Raw genomic sequence first — 21,396 nt, 5'->3', positions numbered from 1 at the left:
ATAATAGAAAAGGCACAGTATTGATATAGATAAGACACCGTATGATAGAAACACAAGGGCTTCAGGCTTGAAAGCAATAACACGTGTTAACAGTAAAAGACATTTTTATTATTAACAGTACGGTTTACAGTATTGCGATAATGTGTGTACAACATTGGGAGCGATATCAAATATTCATGCATGATTTCCTTGAAATTTATATACAAAAGCTACAGAATACATCTATGTACAATCTTATATTAAAAATAAAATACTTCATAGGACACGCGTATAGCGAGAATTTAAATAATACTAATGAGCCGTGTCAATGTTATTAAAAATTACTCGTTTTGTAATCATTGGTTTGATACTGTTGCAAACTGTTGATGTTAAATTGAAAAAAGAACGAATAATAATATTAGCGAAATTTGAATGAAATTAATGTTATAGAAATATTCCGATTTTTTTCAAATTGAACATTTAAAAATCTATCTCGTGACAAATCAAATTTATAAAATAATTATTAATTATGAAAAACGAGACCTTTTTTACAAACACTATTAAAATTGTAATTCTACTTTTCGTTTCATTGCACTCTTGCCAAGTAAAATAGTTAAGTAGACTAATTGTAAAATGCAAATACAAGTTACGATCTATTGCAATCGAATCAGAATAAATAATGATAGCGTGTTTTCTCTATTCGTGTACTAGAATCCTCACTATAGAATATTAACCTATTCGTAATATCACTTTTACTTCTTGTTTTGTTTGAAACAATTCGTCTTGGGTATGTACAAAAGAAGACAGAGAATATCTCAATTATTTAAAACTTGTCCTTAAGCGTTATAGAATTCAAAGAGGGTTCGTTTTAAATAATCTTTTTAAGTAAAACCTTGACCATATTTTTATTTTACAATTTTCCCTAGAGGAAACCATATGCAAATTTTTAATCGATCGATGTTCGAATAATCAAGTATTTCCTTAATGATAATCGAGGTTTTACTATATTCCAAATTCTCATAAATCTATGAAAAAATTTATGCTAAATTTATATTACACTTAAGTACCTAACTATAGAATTACATGTATCAAAACTTTCGAATGAATTAATGTACCCTCTTCGAAATCCTAGAATTTTATAATTTCTTCCTCTCTAATAGATCGATGTTCTTCTAAATTCGAACGCTAAATTTTCCATTGCAAACAATATTAGACTTGGAAACGATCGACGAAGGTAAAATTCGAAAGCAATGATCATCGGTATTGGACATCGTTACTAAATAAAGTTAACCCGTTTGATGACAGAACTGGGCTTGAAGGTGATTGGGCGTTGTCGGGGTTAGAGGCGTTAAAGGAGTGAGTGGTGTCAATGGACTGCCAGGACTTTCGCTTCCTGCGCTGCCGCCTTGATACCCCCCTAAATAGGCACCTACCATGTTTACACTGGTTGAGTACAAATCACCTGGATGATGTTGCATTGGTGGTGAATGGTGCACTAGATAGGAAATGAATTATTCTTTAGGAATGAGAATATAGAATAGTTATAAGAAGAGAAAGAAAAAGTTTCAGATTTTTAGTAAAAGAGGTCCTACGTGTATATTATATTTCGTCTTTTTCGATCCAAATAATGGTACTAACTGTTTAGATAGTTGGTACGTTAATGCACGAATCTAAAGTTCAAATTACGAAATGTCTGTAATATCGTTTCATATTAACTCATACATTAATTCTATAGACTTGATTAAGTTCAATAAACAAGGAAGCATAAATCATGGCGATACTAATTGCCCCCTCGTATTTTCGTATTTTCTTCCTGTAATTCATTATCGATATGCAGAGGTATCCACGTACATTTTGTATTTTCTGTTTTAATTTATCGTTTATATTTTTCTATTTACTTTATTTTATATTTTACTAGGAATTGCAACATTTTCAAATAACAAATGTACTTACTTTGCGTTTTGATCTTTCCACTGTGTTTCTTCTGCCTGGCCCTCGAGTTCTGAAACCAGACTTGCGTCACTCGTTTGCTCAGTCCCGTAACGTGAGCTATTCTTTCAAGATCCTGGCCATCGGGATTGCTATCTAACTGAAAGTTCGCTTGCAAAACAGAGAGTTGCTCCTCCGTGAAAGTGGTCCTGACCCTCTTCGTCTTGCTTCCTTTACCGCCGTGCTCGGAGTCGCAATCTTCCGAGGATGAGGTATTGTTTCCTTCGACAACGTCGAGATAGTGAGCCTTGCAGAGCAATCGGGCATCCAGCAGGGCGAATTGCTCCCCCGTCGACAGCTGACGAGAACAGGCGTCGCAGGCGAAACAAGCCAAGTGATACACCCTTTCCCTGGCTCTTCTCACCCAGTCACCCGCACCTACGCTTCGACCACACTTCGCACATTTTGCACCAAAGGTTCTGAAATGTCGAGAAAGAGGGATTTTTATCGTACATTCAAGATTCCTGTACCTTCTTCCACCTTCTTCCAAATGTTGAGAAAGAAAAAATTCTACTGTTAATCCAAGAGCTGAGGTTTATTATTAACTTAAGATTTGTTTGTTCTTGGAGATCTTTCCTGTTTACGCACGAGCATGCACCGAAATTGTCGCGATACGCTTGTTTCTGTATTAGATTAACGCTTGATCGACGATCAAGAAAGTTTATTTAAATTTCGTAGAAAGGAAGAATTGGACGAGGAGAAGACAAGAATGAAAGAGGAGGAGGATGAAGGTGCTATTTTGGTCGAAGCTGCAGGTTCATTCAGGACCTCCGTGTACGAGAATCCGATGGTCCTGTCCTCATTAACATACTACTCCGCCACTCGATGTCCTTTAGAGCGCGTCAGCAGCGTGGTTTAAGGGTCGCTCGACCTCTCGCGATTCGCCCGGTAGATTACGTCGAGATTATCTGGACGTCTCAGTCCCGCGGCTTCCCTCGCCCTACAAATGACTCTAACCCTTTGAATTTTAGCCGCCCGACACCAGGAAACGGGTCACGATCTTACGAGTGTTGCGTTTAAAAGGAGAGATATAAGCGATTTGTGGATGGCTCTTACGAGGAAACGATACGCTCGTCTTTTAACGAGATCTGCCACGATGATAGGTACACCACGGATTTTTATTACTTAGGTGTGTGATGCAGAAGTGAATTTGATAGAATCTATGGAATTTATTAATTTCCCTCCTAGATTTCTTGTCTTCGTCTAAGTTCACCGAGTCGAACTTAATGATACTCAATAGCTATATAGAAAATAATTCTACAAGGAAACAGAACTTCTAAGCTCCACAGGTAACTTGTTGTTCGCAACGAAGAATAACTTTGTTGTAACAACAAAGAGAAAAAATATAAGTAGCATAAGTGAAAAAGAAGAATTGTGGATCGACCGAAAGGTTGGTTATTGTATGGAAAAATATGGTAAGCCACGGAAGGATTAGTCGGTTCACGAATCGCATCGTCACCGTCGCATCCATGGTATTTTCGGGTATTATTGGTTATGGTGATCGCGCACAAGGCACGCCTAGAAGCACGCAAGTATCTATTCATTCTTGACGAGACATCTATACCTGACCCCGAGTATCTTTTTAAACCTCTGAAAGCTTCGCCTAGAACTTCATAACGTGTAAGTAGGTACTTATCATGATCATTTTATTATCGTTATTGGTCGATTCTTGCAAATAAAATATACATTTGTTTTTGTAATTACTTTAACATTACTGACAATTACTGAATAAAATTCACGATAAAAAGAAGAAACGAGGGAAGATTCATATAGTTTAAAATAAATCATTTGACGCGATCTCTTTGAGCTTGAAGGTCCGGTGAAAGTTTGAGGTGTCATTAGCATAAATAGTGGCGCCACCCCTTTCCTTTTCCGGCGCGTTTACGTCGGATCAGAGCGAAATAAGAGACGGTCAGAAGCAGCGTGTAACCAGACCAGAGGAACTGGTATTGGGTATCAATAAATCTTCAGGGCCGTACATCGGCTACCAAACGACCCCGCCCTAATTTATTCATTTGTTCTTCCACATAGGCGGGCCCTATAAGTCAACGGGGGATTAAGTCGGCCGCTATCCGACCTCTGCACAGTAGAGAATTCATAGTCCCCCCTTATACCTCCGATCCTCATTCGACTGCATTCGATTCTCGCGCTACGAAGCCAGATCTCGATCGCGATCTTCGATATCTTTTAAGATATAAATCGGCCCTGTGATAAATTATTACGTTGGCGATATTTTACGCTTGAATTATCGTTTTTGGTAATAGGAACAAGCCATATAGTAACGTTTATAGAGTATGAATGGAGAAATTTTAGTACGAAAAATTGGAATTCTTTAGATTTAAGATAATTTTGTTATTACTGAATTACGTATCTAGTATTTTAATTGTATTATATTGTGACTTATAGGAGATCAGAGAGAATTGTTTGGAAGCTTCATCTTGTTTGTATCGTGCCTGTATTTAAATTTTATTCGTCATATCAAAACTCGAAGAACCACGAATTATGTTATCTAATGATCGTGGAGGTTCCAAATCTGAAATATGATTTTGATTGCACAAATTGCTTTATAAATTAAAAAAGTAATAGACCTAGAGTCGTAAGTATACAGTTCTGTACGGGTTGCCCATATTTTTCTCTGGAGAATACAAAAACAGGCACGCGTGTGCGTGGCTGCCGAGTCACCAGCAAGAACTGCCAGTGTTCCATCTAAAGTCTAAGGAATTCGCCTCGTAAGGCAGCTAGCTGTGATTCCCTCTCTTTGGTCCACCCTCGTGTGTCGGTGCTTTTCAAGCAGGGGACGGGTGTCTTTTAAATTAATAAATATTCGCCGACGTTATTCTCCTTCCACGATCCTTTTCCTCGTGTCGTTTCTCAGGCAAGAATAAACAAAATTAAAAGAAAAAAAAAAAGAAAGAAAGAGAAAGAATGGAAGGAGCAGGATGAACCAGAAATCGCTCTATTAGCCATGCCAGCGTCGAAATTCCGGTTCTCTTAATTCAGTGTGGCCGATGCTGCGCGACAGGGAATCGGTCGCCGCTTTAATCACGACCTTATCGTTTCTGCCTTAATGGCACTTAAATGCGAATGCCTACGCCCTCCTGAGAACGATTCGAGACACGACGCTTGCAAGCCCGGGGGTAATCTACATTTCTGCTACTGCGATTTCGACGATTTCCTAAACATGCCGAGGAGACGATAATTTCAAGCAATCTGCAACGATGAGGACGTTCTGCTCTCTTTTACGTAGCTATCTTTGAAATATCTTTTACTTTCAGTTATATAGAAATACATAATTATACTACATACTTGTTCTATATTTAAATCCATCCTCGTTGCATATCTTATCGCTGGTTTACGGATTTTTATACAAAGTTACATTTCTATAAAGATTAAACAGATGGAAACGAAGCAGAGACTTGTTTTGCTTGCCATGTATCATAAAGAGTATTATACTTTGTACACCTTCGTACTTATAAATTTCCCGTAAATACATAAAAATCCGCACTGATTTTCTATATTTTATACTTTTACATTTAGTTCTTACATACTTTTCATCTGTGAAGCTTTTATATTATTGTCATATGGAATCTAATACAAATTAAATATAATGCGTTTATTAACCGTCTACTATAATATGCTCGCTAATAATCTCTTTAAAAAATTTAGTCAATATACAATTGTTAAACAAAACTTATTGTAGGAATTTAAATCACACCAGATACACACGTACATTTTTTGATTCGCTTGAAGATCGTATAAAAAAATCCATCGATTGAAAAGATTCGCCATTGCGAATATTCGTATACGGCCCGGGTCAAAACCGGCGTCTTTTCTTTTCGTCTCCAGGGACTTGTAACCGCAAGAAAACGTCAGATGAGATGTCCTTTATTCGTAGCGGGCATCGAAGCCCGGCTTCAACGTCACATCGTGACTCGCAGCTCGCGCGTGAGCATGCGTGGTACACGTATATGACGTGAATAGCCGACTGTACGCGTGAGGTCCAAAGAAGAAGAAGAAGAAGAAGACGAAGAAGAAGAAGAAGAAAGTAAAAGAAAAGAGAAGTAAGAAGAAGAGGAGAAGAACCAAGAAGAAGAAGGTTACATCGGAAGACATTAATCACCCAATGGTGAATCTCTCTCGACCCTATGTCGAATACTCGCGTAAGGATATCTGTTCATCTGCGGGAATATCTGCACCCACGTGACGGCCACGTGACTCCAAAGACAGACAGATTTTAGCTAAATCATTATAATCGTGCTTTTTTCCACTTTTCCGATCGATACGTTTAACTCTTAACTGGTATCATTGAGGACTATAAAGACTAAGGCTTAAGTCGCTTAATCGCAGAAAAATAGCGATAAGATATTTAATCAGTAGACTGCGGATTTTTTACGCATTTACGCGAAATGTAGAGGTAGAAAAACGCGTAAAATGCAAAAATATACAAAATGCACAAGGCACTTACAGTACCTATTCATTATAAGTTTTAATTATAAGTTTTAGTAGGTTTAATATTTCTCTAATAAAAGATAACTAAGGTGTTTAAGTTCTGTTTCTTTAATCGTGCTCATAAGAGTGTAAGATTTGCATAATCAAAAAAGCAATTCATCAAACGAAAGCGTTCCATCATTCGGCCGCGATCTATAATCAACCAGAAGGGACAGTTAGCTCGCGATCCAGAAGCGACACGAAGGATTACCGATGAATCCAATAATATTCCAGCTGATCGAAGAACAGACACCCCACTGATACGTAACCGGTGAGCAAAGCCAAAGCTTAAGAGGACGTTTCTCGACTACCACTCGTGAACACCTGGAAAGAATGACCGTTCGTTCGACTTACGAAACGCTTCTCGCGGAATACGCTGACATTCGTATAACAGATATCTCGGGCACCCTGTCGAGCAGCTACTTTCAAAGGATTTTATGAACAAGTCCCTTGAGATAGATTTCGAAGGGTCGTTCTGTATTACGAACGAGTGACTCGCTAAAATGATCCCAGTGGCTTTCGATCCCTTTATGCTTGTTTAAGGGACAAATTGTTTACTTTGTCTTCGTATTGTAATTATGACAAACAGTGGCTAGCTACGTATCCTTATTTCTCAATGATTTCATCAAGTTTCAATAACACGAACTTTAATATGCTTAGACCTAACTAATTAGTACGTAAGTGTTATAATGAATACAGCGTTGTGAAAATACCTTTTGTAGTGTACCTTCAGTCACATAAATCAGCTAACCTAACCAAACAAACTATGTTCCCCACTGATGCAAAAAATTACGATGGTCAAACTTGGACAACGAGCTCCACTGACCTTAAAAATAGAAACGAGTTGTACTTACAAGGCGTAGTCGTGCCTGCAGTAGAGCCTCATCCCTCGAAGAAAACAGGAGTGCTGATCGTGCAGAGGCCTCGCACAGGCGCAACATTTCAGACATCTGGAATGCCAGGTACGACCCCCTACGCAGAGGACAGTCCGCTCGCGAACGCTTTCCCCGCAACCGCCACAGTCCATTTCCATTCCATCGTGACTGTCGTTGTTGTTGATATTAGTAGCAGCTTTCTTTATGCTGGTTACGTTGTTGTTATTGGTGTTCACGTTGTTGTTGTTGTTGTTCGAACAAAGGATGCTGTCCGTGCAATCTGGCTCCGTCTCGATTTCCGTCTGCAATTTTATTCGTTTTACTTTATTAGTTATACTTATTTAGTTATATAGTTTTTTATAGTTATTTAGATGAAGATTTCATTGTCGACGATAATTTTAAGAACAATTAGGAAGATTTCAGCCTGAAACGAGATTGTTGTGAAATTAATTCGAGAGAAATTATTAGTGTAATTTACATGATAGGTAATTTATTGACTTTTACAAATACTTTACAATCTGTCTTTACATTGTACTAGTTTACACCCTTTAAAGCTCTGAACAGCAACTCTAAAGCATCCTGTACAAAAAGAAAACCCATCGCATACAACCTTCCTTCGATAAACCTTTCAAGCAGATGCTACAAGTCTCTACCTAATGTCATCGTGAATTTAATGCCAAGGCATTAAAACGAACATTTTACATGGAATACCGGAGTCGATGGAAAAGAACACGAGCCACGGTATTAACGTTATTAGAAGAGAGTCTCGCGTTAGAATTTGTCAGCTAGCGAAACCAGCACGATCGATCGATTCATAAAGCGTCAACGTGTCGTACGAGAAAAAAAACATCATTAGCGATGGGATTAAGCGCCAAACCGAATCGAATACTGGATGTTCTCTTCATGTTTTGATAGATGGATATAATATTTCATTCGTCGTACTTGCCAAATATTTCATCTTCGTTTCAACCTATATTTTAATTACATTTGTAACTATATTCTCAAAGCCGATTTTCTCAAGAATGATGCGTCGTATGAAGAAATTTTATTCGATATTTTCGATTTGTTCTTTTACGTAGAATCGCTCGCTTGCCAAATGTACCATTCTTGTTGAGACATCCAACCTAGGAAACTGAATAATCGTTGAATATTCGAATCTACTTGCGACGTAGTTGAGGCCATCGCTAAACACATAGTATAAGACGATCGTTTCCGGGTGTGGAGGTACGGAAAGGCTGGCTGCGGGCTCCAAATCTCAATTAATACTCGGCAAAGTGAAATAATAAACGAGCGGACGGCCGCCGGCTGATAAATGATGCCGCTCTTGGGCATGATCCCTTCGTTCCTCAACGACCGGCCTCAACGATTCGCATGACTACGCACACATCGTGTATCAAACGTGCGTACACGCGAAACGACCTTTAGGTAGGCGCAAATTTGTTCATTGTGGATGGTGAGATTTAAGCGATACGCACGCCCCTAAAGATCGTAGCTGCGCAGCTTCCTTTTAATTGAATGCGTAACGCAGGAGATTTTGCTAATTTTCAAGTTGTCTTTTTTTTCTTTTTCTTTTAACTTCCAGTTGATTCTTCAGGATGGGGTGTGCCAACATAAAGTGCGTATAATTTTTATAATCTCTCGGAAGTTAATTATATGTTATAGTTGAAACGAAGAATCTAGGGAAATATGAAAAAGTTACATTAAGTTATCGTTCTATTCGATCTTTAATAGCAAATGGTAGTCATCGATTAAAATGCATTCATTCTTTAACAAGTCGTCGTTCATTAGTCAAGAACCGCTTGAAACAAACCCGTGGTAGAGTTTCGAGCTCGATTAATTGACACTCGAACGACACGATGCAGTTGGTTAGTTTTTTTCCCCTTTTTTTTTCTTTTCAGTCCCATCGTGTTGTTAGAGGTTTGGTTAACACAAAGAGACAAATAAGTAGGTGCAACGAAAAGAGAGGGAGAGAGAGAGAGAGAGAGGGAAAGGTTGTCATTGTGAGTGCGTAGAGAGATAAACGCAAAGATAACGCGTATCTGATCTGTATGCAATTTTTTTCTTATCGATGTCGCGGCACACGTGCTCATGAATCCACCTGTGTATTCACACGTGCGTGTATTATGTATAAGTGAGTACATTGGAACAGCGAGTCTTGACTTGATTATATTAATTGGTACACGAGTAATGCACAAAGGTTATTGTTCCCCACAGCGTGCAATCAATGAGTTAATTACATTATATTCTTCGATTTATTGCGTTTACCACGTACTTCTTCTCTTTACTGCTTTATTCGTACATTAATATGGAAAAACTGTTCTATCAACCTTCGGGAAATTAAAAATTTCAATTTATTAAACGTTTATTTCACCCTGCTGTGATCCTTAAATTTTTATCATTTTTATACTTCAATCTCACGCTTATTTATTTGGCGAATATACTGGACAAAAGATTGGTGCGAAAACTCATGTACATATATACCAAGAATAGTTCTTTCAGATTTTGCTTAAACTTGAAATACTTTTTAACGTCAGAAAAACACGATAACGACGGAAAGAACGCGGCAGAATTAGAACGAGCGAAGATTTTTCAAGAACGTTAAAAGTGCGTTTCCTCGATCGAAAAATAAGCGATGTGAAAGAAAAATATTTCAAAAGAATTCACCCTCCGTCGTAAACAATTCTTATTCGTCGGCTTCAAATTGAATTCGCCGGTTTAAACGCGCGAACTAAACACACGAACGAACGAAAATATAACGTGAATCGCCGTGAAAACGCGAAACATATAAAGAACAGGGATATTGCACAACGGATACCTCAAGAAAGACAACATCGACGACAGCCAATTTCGAAGACGCTACACGAACACGTCTTTTTCATTTCATCTTCCTCTCTCTGTCCTTTCCCTCCTTGTCGTAACTTCTCCCGTCGGCCAGTAATCATTTCACGTTTAACTGGACGGTCATTGATTTATGATCTGCCGAAGGCAAAGTTGAACTTCCCACCTGTGATTTATACCTTCTGGCATTTCGATCTTCCCTCGAAAAGAGAGCTACGTTTCTCTTCGAACGTAACACCGTGTCGATTAATACGCCGTGTCGCGGATCACGGATTTACTGGCGCAATTATCTCGATGAAATAACCGGAAGATCGCGTGATTAAATAGAAAATATAATCTTCAATTCAAATCTAGCAGATTTTGCTCCTAAATTTAGTGATATTTTCGATTGTCCTTGCTTCGTGGAGATTTTAAACGCCTTTGAGCAATTTACTTTGGTAGAACATTCGAAGAAATACAGTTGTATGAAGATGTTCAGCCTAAGAAATGATAATAACGCGATTGCTTCGATGAAAGATCTTTCAATCTTTTAATCGAACCCTTAATTTTACAGTTGAAGAGCTTTTTAAATTTATGAAAAGCATAAACGAATCGTTGCGGATTTACAAGAAATGCAAGAAGGAAGATATCAAGAAATACTGGCAAAAAGTTTTTGCATCGAACGTATTAATACGAAATTTGTTAAAAACATCCGTGTGTCAGAACTACAAAATGCTGTCGTATTAGATCGTCCGAAAAGAGTCTTTCTTTTACAAACACATCTTTTACAACGATGCATCTTTATACAAACGTGAAACCTAATCTGTCGAACGTTGCGATCTTTATTTTGATAGAACAAAATGGATCATACGTAATTCGATAAAATAATATAAAACGGAAAATGTTATGCATCCACCATTTCCTTATAAAACGAAAGAAACTTTTCGAACGACCTAATACAAATACCCAAATAATGGGAAATTGAAAAGAAGTTTAACGTGAAATACTTAAATGATAATAAACTAACACAAACTTCCATTTATTACGAAAAAGAAGCGAGATGAAGAACAAAATATTACACGGGAAAAAGTTGCCGATCCGATTTGTTAATTTAAATATTCGTAGGTATTATTATTTTGGTACGTTTCCATGTGAACGTATTATTACTTTGACGCATTGTGGCATTGAATTAACGAGATATTTACAATCTGTGCGGGGAATTTCTTCCCACGATAGTCAGATAGCCTGACGAGGTTCTTCTCTATTCTAAGGCCTTTTCTCGCGAATCAGTCTTTTCAATATTCGGATTTACATCTGGACTGTTCGCTGGCCATTTCATTGTTTCGATGCTGTTACCGCGTAAACAGTCTTTTATTACTTTGCTGTTACTTTACTACTATCTTCCAATCCTCCACTGTCCAGTTTAGATGTTTCTTACATCATTGTACGCGTTCTCTTTTATGCTTTTTTGTTATGAGTTGTTTTGTCTGTGGAGGATTTGTCGTGAATCGGTATCGCGAAATAATGAAGGCGAAATATTGCTGTCGCAATACGTCAAGTATATTTGAAATAAATAAATATGCGTACAGTGAGTCGTTGATACAATATAAAACTCGGAATAATACTCGCGTAGATACTTGGAGATGCTCGTTAATACTCGTTGATACTCGATATGAACCGTTCGATACCGTGTCGCACGTGATCGAGTCTGTTTATTTATACTCATATATTATATTCGTCTTCATTCGACGGTTGCATGTAACGGCGACATTGTTTTGCCCAGAGTTCATTTGTTCTTACATTACTTGTAATCTGACGGTCTTGATACTCCGAGGCAAAACAACATGATTTGGAATGTCCTCTGACTCATGTGCCGCTACATGTCTTAGCTTTTTGAAATGAAAAACTCATCTCATTTAAACGATTTTTAACAATACGGTCGGAAACGTTCTGTGCCGATTTATCTCTCTCAAAGTTGCTCGTCTAAAATTTTTCACAATTTTACGCAATTTTCTATCGTTTCGACTAGTTGCTGCACGAGGACCACTACATCTTTCGCTCTCAGATACATTTTCCGTTTCGTCACATTTCTTTTCTGAAATCGCTAATGATGCTTGGACTACATCCTATGATTTTTGTGACATTTCTCTGGCTATTTCCTTGCTGGAGAAACTCGATTATTTTTAACTTAACTCATGACTCACATTAAGTGCCCGTTAATTTCCCATTGCTTTTTATCACATATAATGACGTATAATAAATGTATTAAATATAATAACATATAATAAAAATTATAGTTCGAAGACACGAAAGTTTTTAAGAAATTTCTTCTGATCGGAAACTTTCTGCCAGAGATTGTACACCTAAGTGAATATACCTGCGTTTTCTATAAATTATTTTTTAAACCACTGAACTCAGCGAATTCAGTTTCGTGGAAGATCCCAAGATATTGGAGAAGAAACGACGAAGTTTGACCTGTTATAAATTACCTGTTGAATTTCGACCGGTTGCTTTTCTACGAATCCCTGTAAACTAGGGTTGTCATTGTAAATCGGCCATCGAAACATATAACCTGCCTATTCTTTCGTTTTCACATTGATTTTCCAATGCGCAGATCGCATGCGATTAAACATGTTGTTAGCCAATGTTCATACTTTTTTTTACAATTTGAAGGATATTGTAAAAAAACGCGTTACTTATACATACATGTTTAGCATTTAATGACAGCAATAAAGAAAAAATTAAAATTACCTGGTTTTTCTGTGAAAGAATCGTTTATTAAAACGTGACAATTTAATGAGAGTGGAATAACAAAGTACCTATATATATCGAAGCACAAACAAGAATGAAAGTTGTTATGACGATAGCGTGTATAGCGTTTAAAACAATGGGGTAGTGTGAGATGACAAGTGATAATTCACGAAAAATCAACGGGAAAGAAAATTGAATAGATATTTGTGTAATCTTTATTAGCATATCGAATACTTTCGAGAATTGATATTTAATTTGATAGACGAAGCGTGAAAATGTTTCGTTTCTAAACAATAGAATTAATGAACTGCAATTTCATAATATGACGTTCGATAGCGTTATTATACAACGAAATCATCGAGCTGCATTTATTACATGATAATAGGAATTTATGATTAAGCGCGATCGAGGCTTGATAGGTGCAAATGAGAAACTTGAGATAGTAGATGATATTTCAATGTTGCAAATTATCGTACGTGTATTTACTAATAATGTAGTTATGTATAAATTCAAAAAGATATAGTACGTATAATAAGATATTCAAAAAAAAAATCCATATCAATTTCGATCGAAGATCCTCATAACGAAATCGGTTAATTCCTATAAATCGTTCTTTAAATGTAAATATTTCACACGATCGTGATTCGAAAATTCGCAAGTAGCTTTCTAACTCAATTATCGCGAGAGAAGAATCGAATTTTCGTTGAAAGAAACGAAGAAAGAATTTCTCGATCGTTCGTAAGTGGACTCGATGCTCGAAGAATGCAATCAGCGAGTAGTTAAGAAGAATAATAGTATTCATTTTTTATTCGTCAACACTTCGAAACGACGGAGATGAGCTGACAAAATGAGAAATGTCAGGGTGAAGAGGTCAAACGGGCCTCACTACCGACTACCGGACATCGACGATCCTCGTACACATCCGATTCGTCACTTTGCTACACGGGACGGACGTTTAATGGCACGAGCGAGTATACCATTCCCAGTGATTTATCGGCCTTATAAGTTTCGCCGGCGATCGTAAATAATTTTTCGCGATATTTCAAAATTATCATGGCCGTCGCGTCGTTTCGTTCCAGAAACAGTTTTTAAGAAAAACTTGCTGCCAGGACATTGTGCGCGTTCGGTGTGACGTTTATGAGTTTGACGTGCAGGATCGTAATTGTTGTGCAACAACAATGACGGAGTTTAAAGTATTTAAAGAACTGAGATAAAACGTTTCAATGAATCATTAATTTTGATGAATTGGTAGGATATGTTTTAATTATAACGAGGTGAATTTTACATTGGAATATTAAATTGGATTTTTTATATGAAAATTATATTCAAAGGATAGAAGTGCAATGTTTCGATGAATTAAAATAATGAATTTTATAACGAGACGTAAGATATTTCTTTTAATTGCAAAAAGCTATTCTTTTCAGATTTTACTGATTCGATATAACTTAAAGACAATTTGAAAATTTATTTCCAACGTTATAATGTAACAGAGTTATATATTTAATTTTACTACTCGGTATATAGGTGTTTAACAAGAACTTTTTATTGATAAAGAGGTTTCTAATGTCTTTTGACAATGTAAACAAAAATATATTGAACAATGTTCACATTGTATTTCATTAGGTACTATGATTGGTTATAACCTATCATTTTTAAACAAAGCTTTTTGATAAAACATAACGATAAAACAACGATAAAACATCGAAAAACTTTCGAAACCCGCGCATCGCTTCGCTTAAACAAATGATTCACACCTGTTTATACACCTTATATATATTTCACATATTCGACTTACGTTTATCTTCTTTATCTACCTACTGTCAATGAATCGAACAAAATTTTTCACTATCTTATTTAATCTTTCATAATCGACAAACAAAAGGAAGCTAGGTATGTAAGCATGTATACATATGTGTTACTTCAAATCGTGATACATACATTATTTAAATGCATGCGTGTATTCTTAACTAATTTTCGTTATCACAAAATTTAAAAAGGCTGAAATAAATAAATCTTAACAACGTTAGATAACAAAGTTGTCTAAACTATTGCTAGACACCTACTATCCGACGATAGCATTTCAGAGTTAAATCTCAATCCACTCACCTTCATCTTTCCTGAAATTGGTCCAGAACTTCCTTTTAACTCACAAACTTCCTCTCTTCATTTTCATATTCATCGAGTAACCAAAAAAAGAGTCTGCTGATATACCAAATACACGTGCTAAACTGACAAAAACATGTCAGTAGTCAACCTATATATGTGTGTAGTCCACAAAGTCTCTTCACAACACTTTGAAAGTAAAACTCGCGCTACGATCCGATAACTCGTTCCAAACGAGTAAGTTTCAGTATCAAATCAAAGAAAGCCAAACCAGGGGACTCGCGAGGAATAAAAAATCGCGGATCTGTAGGATCGAAAAGGATCGCAGAAAATACGCCGTCCAGATCCGTGGCCCGGGGAAGACTGGCATCCTCGATCCTGCCCCTTCCACACTCTGCAATCGCCGCTTCGGTCTATCACTCACACATTCACGCTGTGTATCCACGCTTCTTTGCACTGTTTCCACTCCGTGCACGTCCGTGTATGTATACGTGTACGCGTGTGTTAGAACGTCGGAGGCTGAGTGGTGGGGAACGGAGTTGCGTGACTCGACTCGGGGTTGTTCGCGGCACAGGAACGATGCTTTTCGGGACGAAGACCCCTGGAACGACAACCAGGCTCCGCCCAATCGACCACGCCCATGTTCCATGCGCGAAAACCCACCACTGAGGCTTTTGGTATCGTAAATTCCTTGCGGAGTAGTGGGGGAAGTCGCGAATCACAATCGAATGGAATTTCTGCGGGCAACGTGTTCCTCATAGTAGAGTTGATTCTCTTTTTTGGTTTTTGCTGATCGCGTCTCTCACTTTCTATTTCTTTCCACGTTCCTTTTGTCACCGGCTTCTTCCTTTGAGTTTCTGCGCTTTCTTGCAAGAAACTTTTATGCATATATGATACACTTGTGAACCATAGGATTTCGATCGCGTTTTTAATAGTGCGTTACACTTTGTTCGACGTTTCGTAAACATTGCAGTTTGCTAATTCTATTCATAAAACGATATTGTAATTTTAGTTCTTATACTACGAAATTAAGGTGTCTCGTTGCAAAATTAGCTTTCACCAAAAATTAAACACTGGCCAACACTTGTCAATTACTTTCATTCGTTTTTCTACTTCGCTTAACATTCTTCCATAAAATAATACAACAATTCATTCGAATCATTCCATTTGTCCCAAAACCATTCGTTCATTCTCCTTCGAATCAATCAACTTAAGGTAAACATCATCAATGTCTCGTTAACCAAAAATGTAACCCACCTCGTTTTTAAACCGTCTTCTTCTAATGCAAAGATACTGTCTCTCATTCTCTATCTTCCCTCTCCCTGTATCTACGCATAATTCAAGAAACATTGGATTTCACGGATGCGTGCACACGCGCGCCATGGCAATAAAAATAAAAAAAATGCGAGGGGTAGGACCAAAAATACTCGTTTGACAGTTTTCCTGGGTCTCGAAATGAAAAATTCATATTCATCTTAGACGTGGGCGTAAACGGGTCGCTCGACTAGAGCCGAACACACTTATATACTTATTTACACACCTATACAGAGAAGAATATGGTTCGGATAGAGAAAGACAGGAGTTGGAGAGGGATAGCAGTGATAAAAGGCGTTAGTCCATTCCAGGATGATTTATGTGTCGGCGGGCAGAAATACAAACAGGTGCTCGAACCTCCTCGAGAACCCAAACTCATCGAAAATAAAAAGGAAGAGAAGAAATATAAAATATATATCCACGCAAGTAGACACGTATAAATAAATGTTGGAAAGGGATAGTGTACGTCTAAGGGTGAACCGTGACTAAACGGTCAACTCGGTTTTGCTTTTCGACCTTGCTTTTGGGGACAGAAATATAGAGAACAAATGTACCAAAGTAATATCGCTACTATCGAACAATTTATTAGAAAAACATTTACATAGCAAGAACAAGCAGCTACTGTTAAACAAACTTGGAATTGCGCGTTCAATTTCTAAATCCGATCACCAATTCTTGATATCTGTAATTATGAATATTTGGAATTATCGTCTAGAGAGACACGTGCTTTCGAATTATCTTAAATATGTCTCGCTCTAAATTCTAAATCCGCGATCTACTTACAAGTTGCCAAAGTTTTGCGAAAATCAGAGATTACAGTTATTAAGACAAATAACATTTTAACATTCTCAATATTTTAACATTGCAACGATAGTTTTAAAATTATGAAAGGGAGTAATAAGCATCTACGTGTTCACCTTCAAAATCAAATAAAAATTACATTTACAAAATTTCATATAACTTGGCAATTCCACGAACAGGAAGTCATTGTTTTTCATTCCTTACGTGATTTACATGGTATCAAAGTATCGATTTACAAACTGCGTCCTTATTTCCGATACGTGACATTTAGTGTATATCGCTAATCGCAAATATTGATTCTTATCGAAATCGAACGAAAACTTGGCGAATGAATGATCGATAACTTTTTAAAGAATGTTGTTTTATTAACTGTGGGATCACGTGATCGTCACATGCAAGCATCGATGTTTAAGCTAAGCGGAAAGATATCGATTAGGTAGGTAAGTACGTATTATATATTTTGAGAAACAAATACTTTTAACGTTCAATAAAGGAAAGTTTAACATTCAATAAAAAAACGTTTAACGTTATCTACGTTACTTAAATCGATATCGGTTTACGAGTTTCTTTGCAAACGCGTTCAAATTGCAATGACTATGCAAGTGCGTGATAAATGGTAAATGGAGCTGTGACCTTTTACGTAAATGTAATATCAGAAATAAACATTTATCGTGTCTCTGAAAAAAGATTGTTATGTATGTAAAATCTTTAGACAAAACTTTGTATAACAAATTTTCTCCATGTCATCGTATTGAAAGTATTCAAGGATTATATATATATATATAGTGGAAGACCCATTTGGTTTCGAGTTTCACCGTAATATGAGTTTTTACCTGAGAGGAAAAGCCTGCGCCGTTTCTTGACTTCACAGCAAACGACAAAACCCTTGCATTCCGAAATGATACAAATTTCCTCGAGTGTGAAGTAGGTAGGATTTGGAGCAGAAAAAAAAGGAAGGAACACCTGCTGCGAAACTGCATGCAGATGAATTCCGTGTTGCATATTCAAATTGGAATCCGTGGACCGATTTGACGACGATGTTAAACAATAGATATGCAAGAGAAACTGTCGTGGAAAAGTATCTCAAAAGCTACTCGAGGAATTGTTCAAAGCGGAAAAAAACAGTTCATAAACCTTACTTTAAAATTAGTCGTAACTTATAATTTATTCGATTTAGGATAAAATTTTAATTTGGTATAAAGGATTTTTCTAGCTTTATTCCAAATTAATTCTATTTAGGTTTCTATTTTGGTTTCTACAGGACGATGTCGTTTTAATATCTAACGTCGAAATTCGACATTGATAAATTTTGTTACGAGCAGGAAATATTCATAGCTATTGGATTCAGAACTATTGGAATAAAATATTATCTACCTATTTCCACCCCTTCCCTTCGTTTTTCACTCAACCAACTTCATTCAACCACCCTCGAACATCAGACGTACGCACCGGAAGGGTTGAGTTCCACTAACAAAGAATCCTTTACCTATAAAGGAACCAACAGAACCTGAATTCTCCCCATTTATCGCGGCGTTACTCGCGTCTCCACGGCCGACCTAACATTTTCGAGACAAATGCGCGTCATACGTTCCCGATGCAGCACGATATGCCCTATTTGTTAAGATCATCGTAGGCGCGTGTGCACAGGTTCGCAAAACGCGCTCGTGCACCAGCTGTAAGTAGGTACACTATCGTTCATAAGTATTTGGATTCTTTAAATTCTATCAAAATACATGTACAAATTAATTCTTCCTATAGTTAAATATACCGTGAATGTTTATACATTTATTAGAAATTTAAACGCGCAAAAATTATACGAAGAATATAAATTTCCATGAAAACCCTGATCTGGTGACAGATTAATTACAAATGATAAAAAAAAACAGGGTTTGCGAAGTAATTACTTTTCTATCGGTAAAATCTTTGGCTTCTCGAATCAGATACGAAAAATGCGTGTGTATTTTGACTAATTAAACTAGATACATCTTGCGAAAGCAAGCGGCTGGATACTTTTGAGGCGTAGTGTAAGAGTGCGTAAACGCGTTTACGCGTTCAAGAACGAGCAAAATAAGGTGCAGGGTCCTCGCGATCGGCAGGGAACGGGCCATTAGTAACGCTTACCCGCATAAAGCGAGAAAAATGGCAGTCGAATTATCTCGCTAGTGGGAGCGAGACTGGACAAAGGTTCTACCTCGCGAGGACACGCGGAGGATCCTCGAAAAAGGAGCCACGGGGTTCCACCGGTGCCGATCCTGGCAAAGGGAACGAACAAACCGTTGCCCGGCACTCTTCTGTCGCGTTAATCGATACCATCGAAAATCTCGTTCGCGACCGACGTCCTCTCCTCCTTGGAAATCGCGCGTACAGTTGCTCGCCAAAGTATTCGAACACTTGTAGACACCTTTTACGAATATACTATGTGTATTATACGAAACGTATTTTGAAATTTCATTAGCATTGTTCTGTCGTTTTATTTCAAAATAAACGTATTTGGTTATACAATTTGAGAATAATAACTTTTAGTATTTAACAAGATCTTGATTTCACATATAAGCTGTTATATCTTCAGTTTCAATGCAGATACAGCTTTCTTACTTAATATACATATAGATAAACTATTTTTGTTCTACCTGGCAGCAATGGCTTGATTTAAGCGAAAGTTGCAGGTACAATCTTTCGTCTTTAACACAGCAGTGTTACGACATTGAGCTATTATGATCGCATATACAAAAAAATATAAGATTCTAATCGATATATCGGACCTTAATAAATCAGTCAGTTTTAATAAATCAATAACAAATATCGCGTTAATGAAAGATCGATCAGTCATACATTTATTTCTGATTCATCGAATATAAGTTAAGAAACGTTACGATTTTTTAGAGGACGCGAGTAGGTCGAGGTCAGGTTTATCCACGTTTTTCTTAACGTCAAGCGTTTCGTGTAAGATAACGGAAAAAGAAACTCAGTTGCTACGTAGTGGGATTTTAACAAGAGTTTGCATGTTTGCACAGCAGGCGGTTAGCTGCGAGTGACATGTTAGCCTGCTTTCTCGAATTTGTATTCTTTTATGGAGTATCGAGGGTTGCGCGACAATGGCCCATGAACGTTGGTCGCTTTCAAATGCGAATAGGTTCCTGGACTACTTTTATCATGATAATGCCGTTTGGATGTCGGAAAATTTCTTGAAAATGCTTGGAGAGAAACTGCGAGCATGGAAACGCCTTTGGCTGTGTTAAATATTCGGTGAAAGAAGAAAAAGAAGGGAAGAAACGTGTTTTTAGACACGATTTACATTCGTCCGTTTTTCACGATTTCCACATTCTTTACTTTCCTACGAATGTCGTTTACATTGTTAACTGAATCATGCATACCAATAACAATTTTTTTATATTTTCCTTGAAATATCTTTTAACGTTGAAAGAATGCAATTGCGTTGGAAATGACCGATAGAACGCAACAGGATCGAAAATCAAATATTATCATGCAAGAAAACATCTACCGTACCTTGTATACGGTACGAATTACTATCATCGTTGATCGAGTCGTTCAGAATTTACGTTGATCAATTCCACAAATTAAAGAGCAAAAAAGGGTGACGACGTTGCAAAAATTTTTGAAATTTATCTTGAAATTTGCTATCATCTACACCACTTTCTTCCAATAAGCGAGCTTATGAAAGTAAAATGAAAGCAAAATGATATGGAAATTCAACATTGATCCAGTACTTCTAGAATGAAATGGAGTAATTGGAGGAAAAATGAAATTGATTATGTTTCTGAGAAATTCAATTACCAAGCTAAAGCACAAAATACCTTCAGCAGTCATCTCAAACATTCCACGTCCTCCCGTATCATGCAAAATAATAAGTCACCCCAAAAACATACCGGAGCCTGCAAACATCCCCTGTCTCGCAACAGCCTCAACTTTCACGCCACTTCCAGTCGAATCAACCGTCAGAAGCCGAAAGTTCGCTTCTCCATTATCGGTGATTGAATTACTCGATCCAAGAGCGTAGCTGAGGAAGAGAGGGTGGAAGACAGACTTTCGAACTCTCGGTCAAGAAGAAAAATTTCGCGAAAGCAGGGAATCTCTTTACTCTCCGAAAGTACTTACTTCGTCGCGTCAAAGGAACGACGGAGTGATACAGCGCGCAGAAGTGAAACGATCGAAGAGAAAGGAAGAGAAAAGAGAGAGAGAGGAGCTTGCGCGCGTCGAGGGGGTGGGTTTCGTTAGGTCGGGCGCAGTTTTGATGATAACGAGCGGATTTGCAATCACG

General features: G+C 37.4%; 1 protein-coding gene across 1 annotated transcript; it reads right to left on the bottom strand.

The window, feature by feature from the left end:
- Nucleotides 1–1,073: 1,073 nt before the first annotated feature.
- Nucleotides 1,074–21,253, bottom strand: LOC117233028 (LIM/homeobox protein Awh-like). The gene is made up of 4 exons (XM_033492879.1): nt 21,005–21,253; nt 7,311–7,633; nt 1,933–2,387; nt 1,074–1,474 (listed from the first exon to the last, which is right to left on the bottom strand). Exons 2-4 carry the CDS (start codon nt 7,487–7,489, stop codon nt 1,266–1,268), a joined length of 843 nt encoding a protein of 280 aa, XP_033348770.1. The 5' UTR covers nt 7,490–7,633; nt 21,005–21,253; the 3' UTR covers nt 1,074–1,265.
- Between the last annotated feature and the right edge of the window lie 143 nt (nt 21,254–21,396).

Source organism: Bombus vosnesenskii, unplaced genomic scaffold (assembly GCF_011952255.1).
Source record: "Bombus vosnesenskii isolate JDL3184/JDL3185 unplaced genomic scaffold, Bvos_JDL3184-5_v1.1 scf7180000013294, whole genome shotgun sequence".
Taxonomy (NCBI): Eukaryota; Metazoa; Arthropoda; class Insecta; order Hymenoptera; family Apidae; genus Bombus; species Bombus vosnesenskii.
This window is presented reverse-complemented; position numbering and strand designations above follow the sequence as displayed.

Excerpts from the sequence above, each read along its gene's own strand:
- LOC117233028 (XM_033492879.1), bottom strand. The coding sequence starts at position 7,489 with ATGGAAATGGACTGTGGCGGTTGCGGGGAAAGCGTTCGCGAGCGGACT. Across the intron at positions 2,388-7,310 it reads TGCAGGCACGACTACGCCTT|AACCTTTGGTGCAAAATGTG; the intron begins GTAAGTACAACT and ends TCGACATTTCAG. Across the intron at positions 1,475-1,932 it reads TGGAAAGATCAAAACGCAAA|TGCACCATTCACCACCAATG; the intron begins GTAAGTACATTT and ends TTTCCTATCTAG.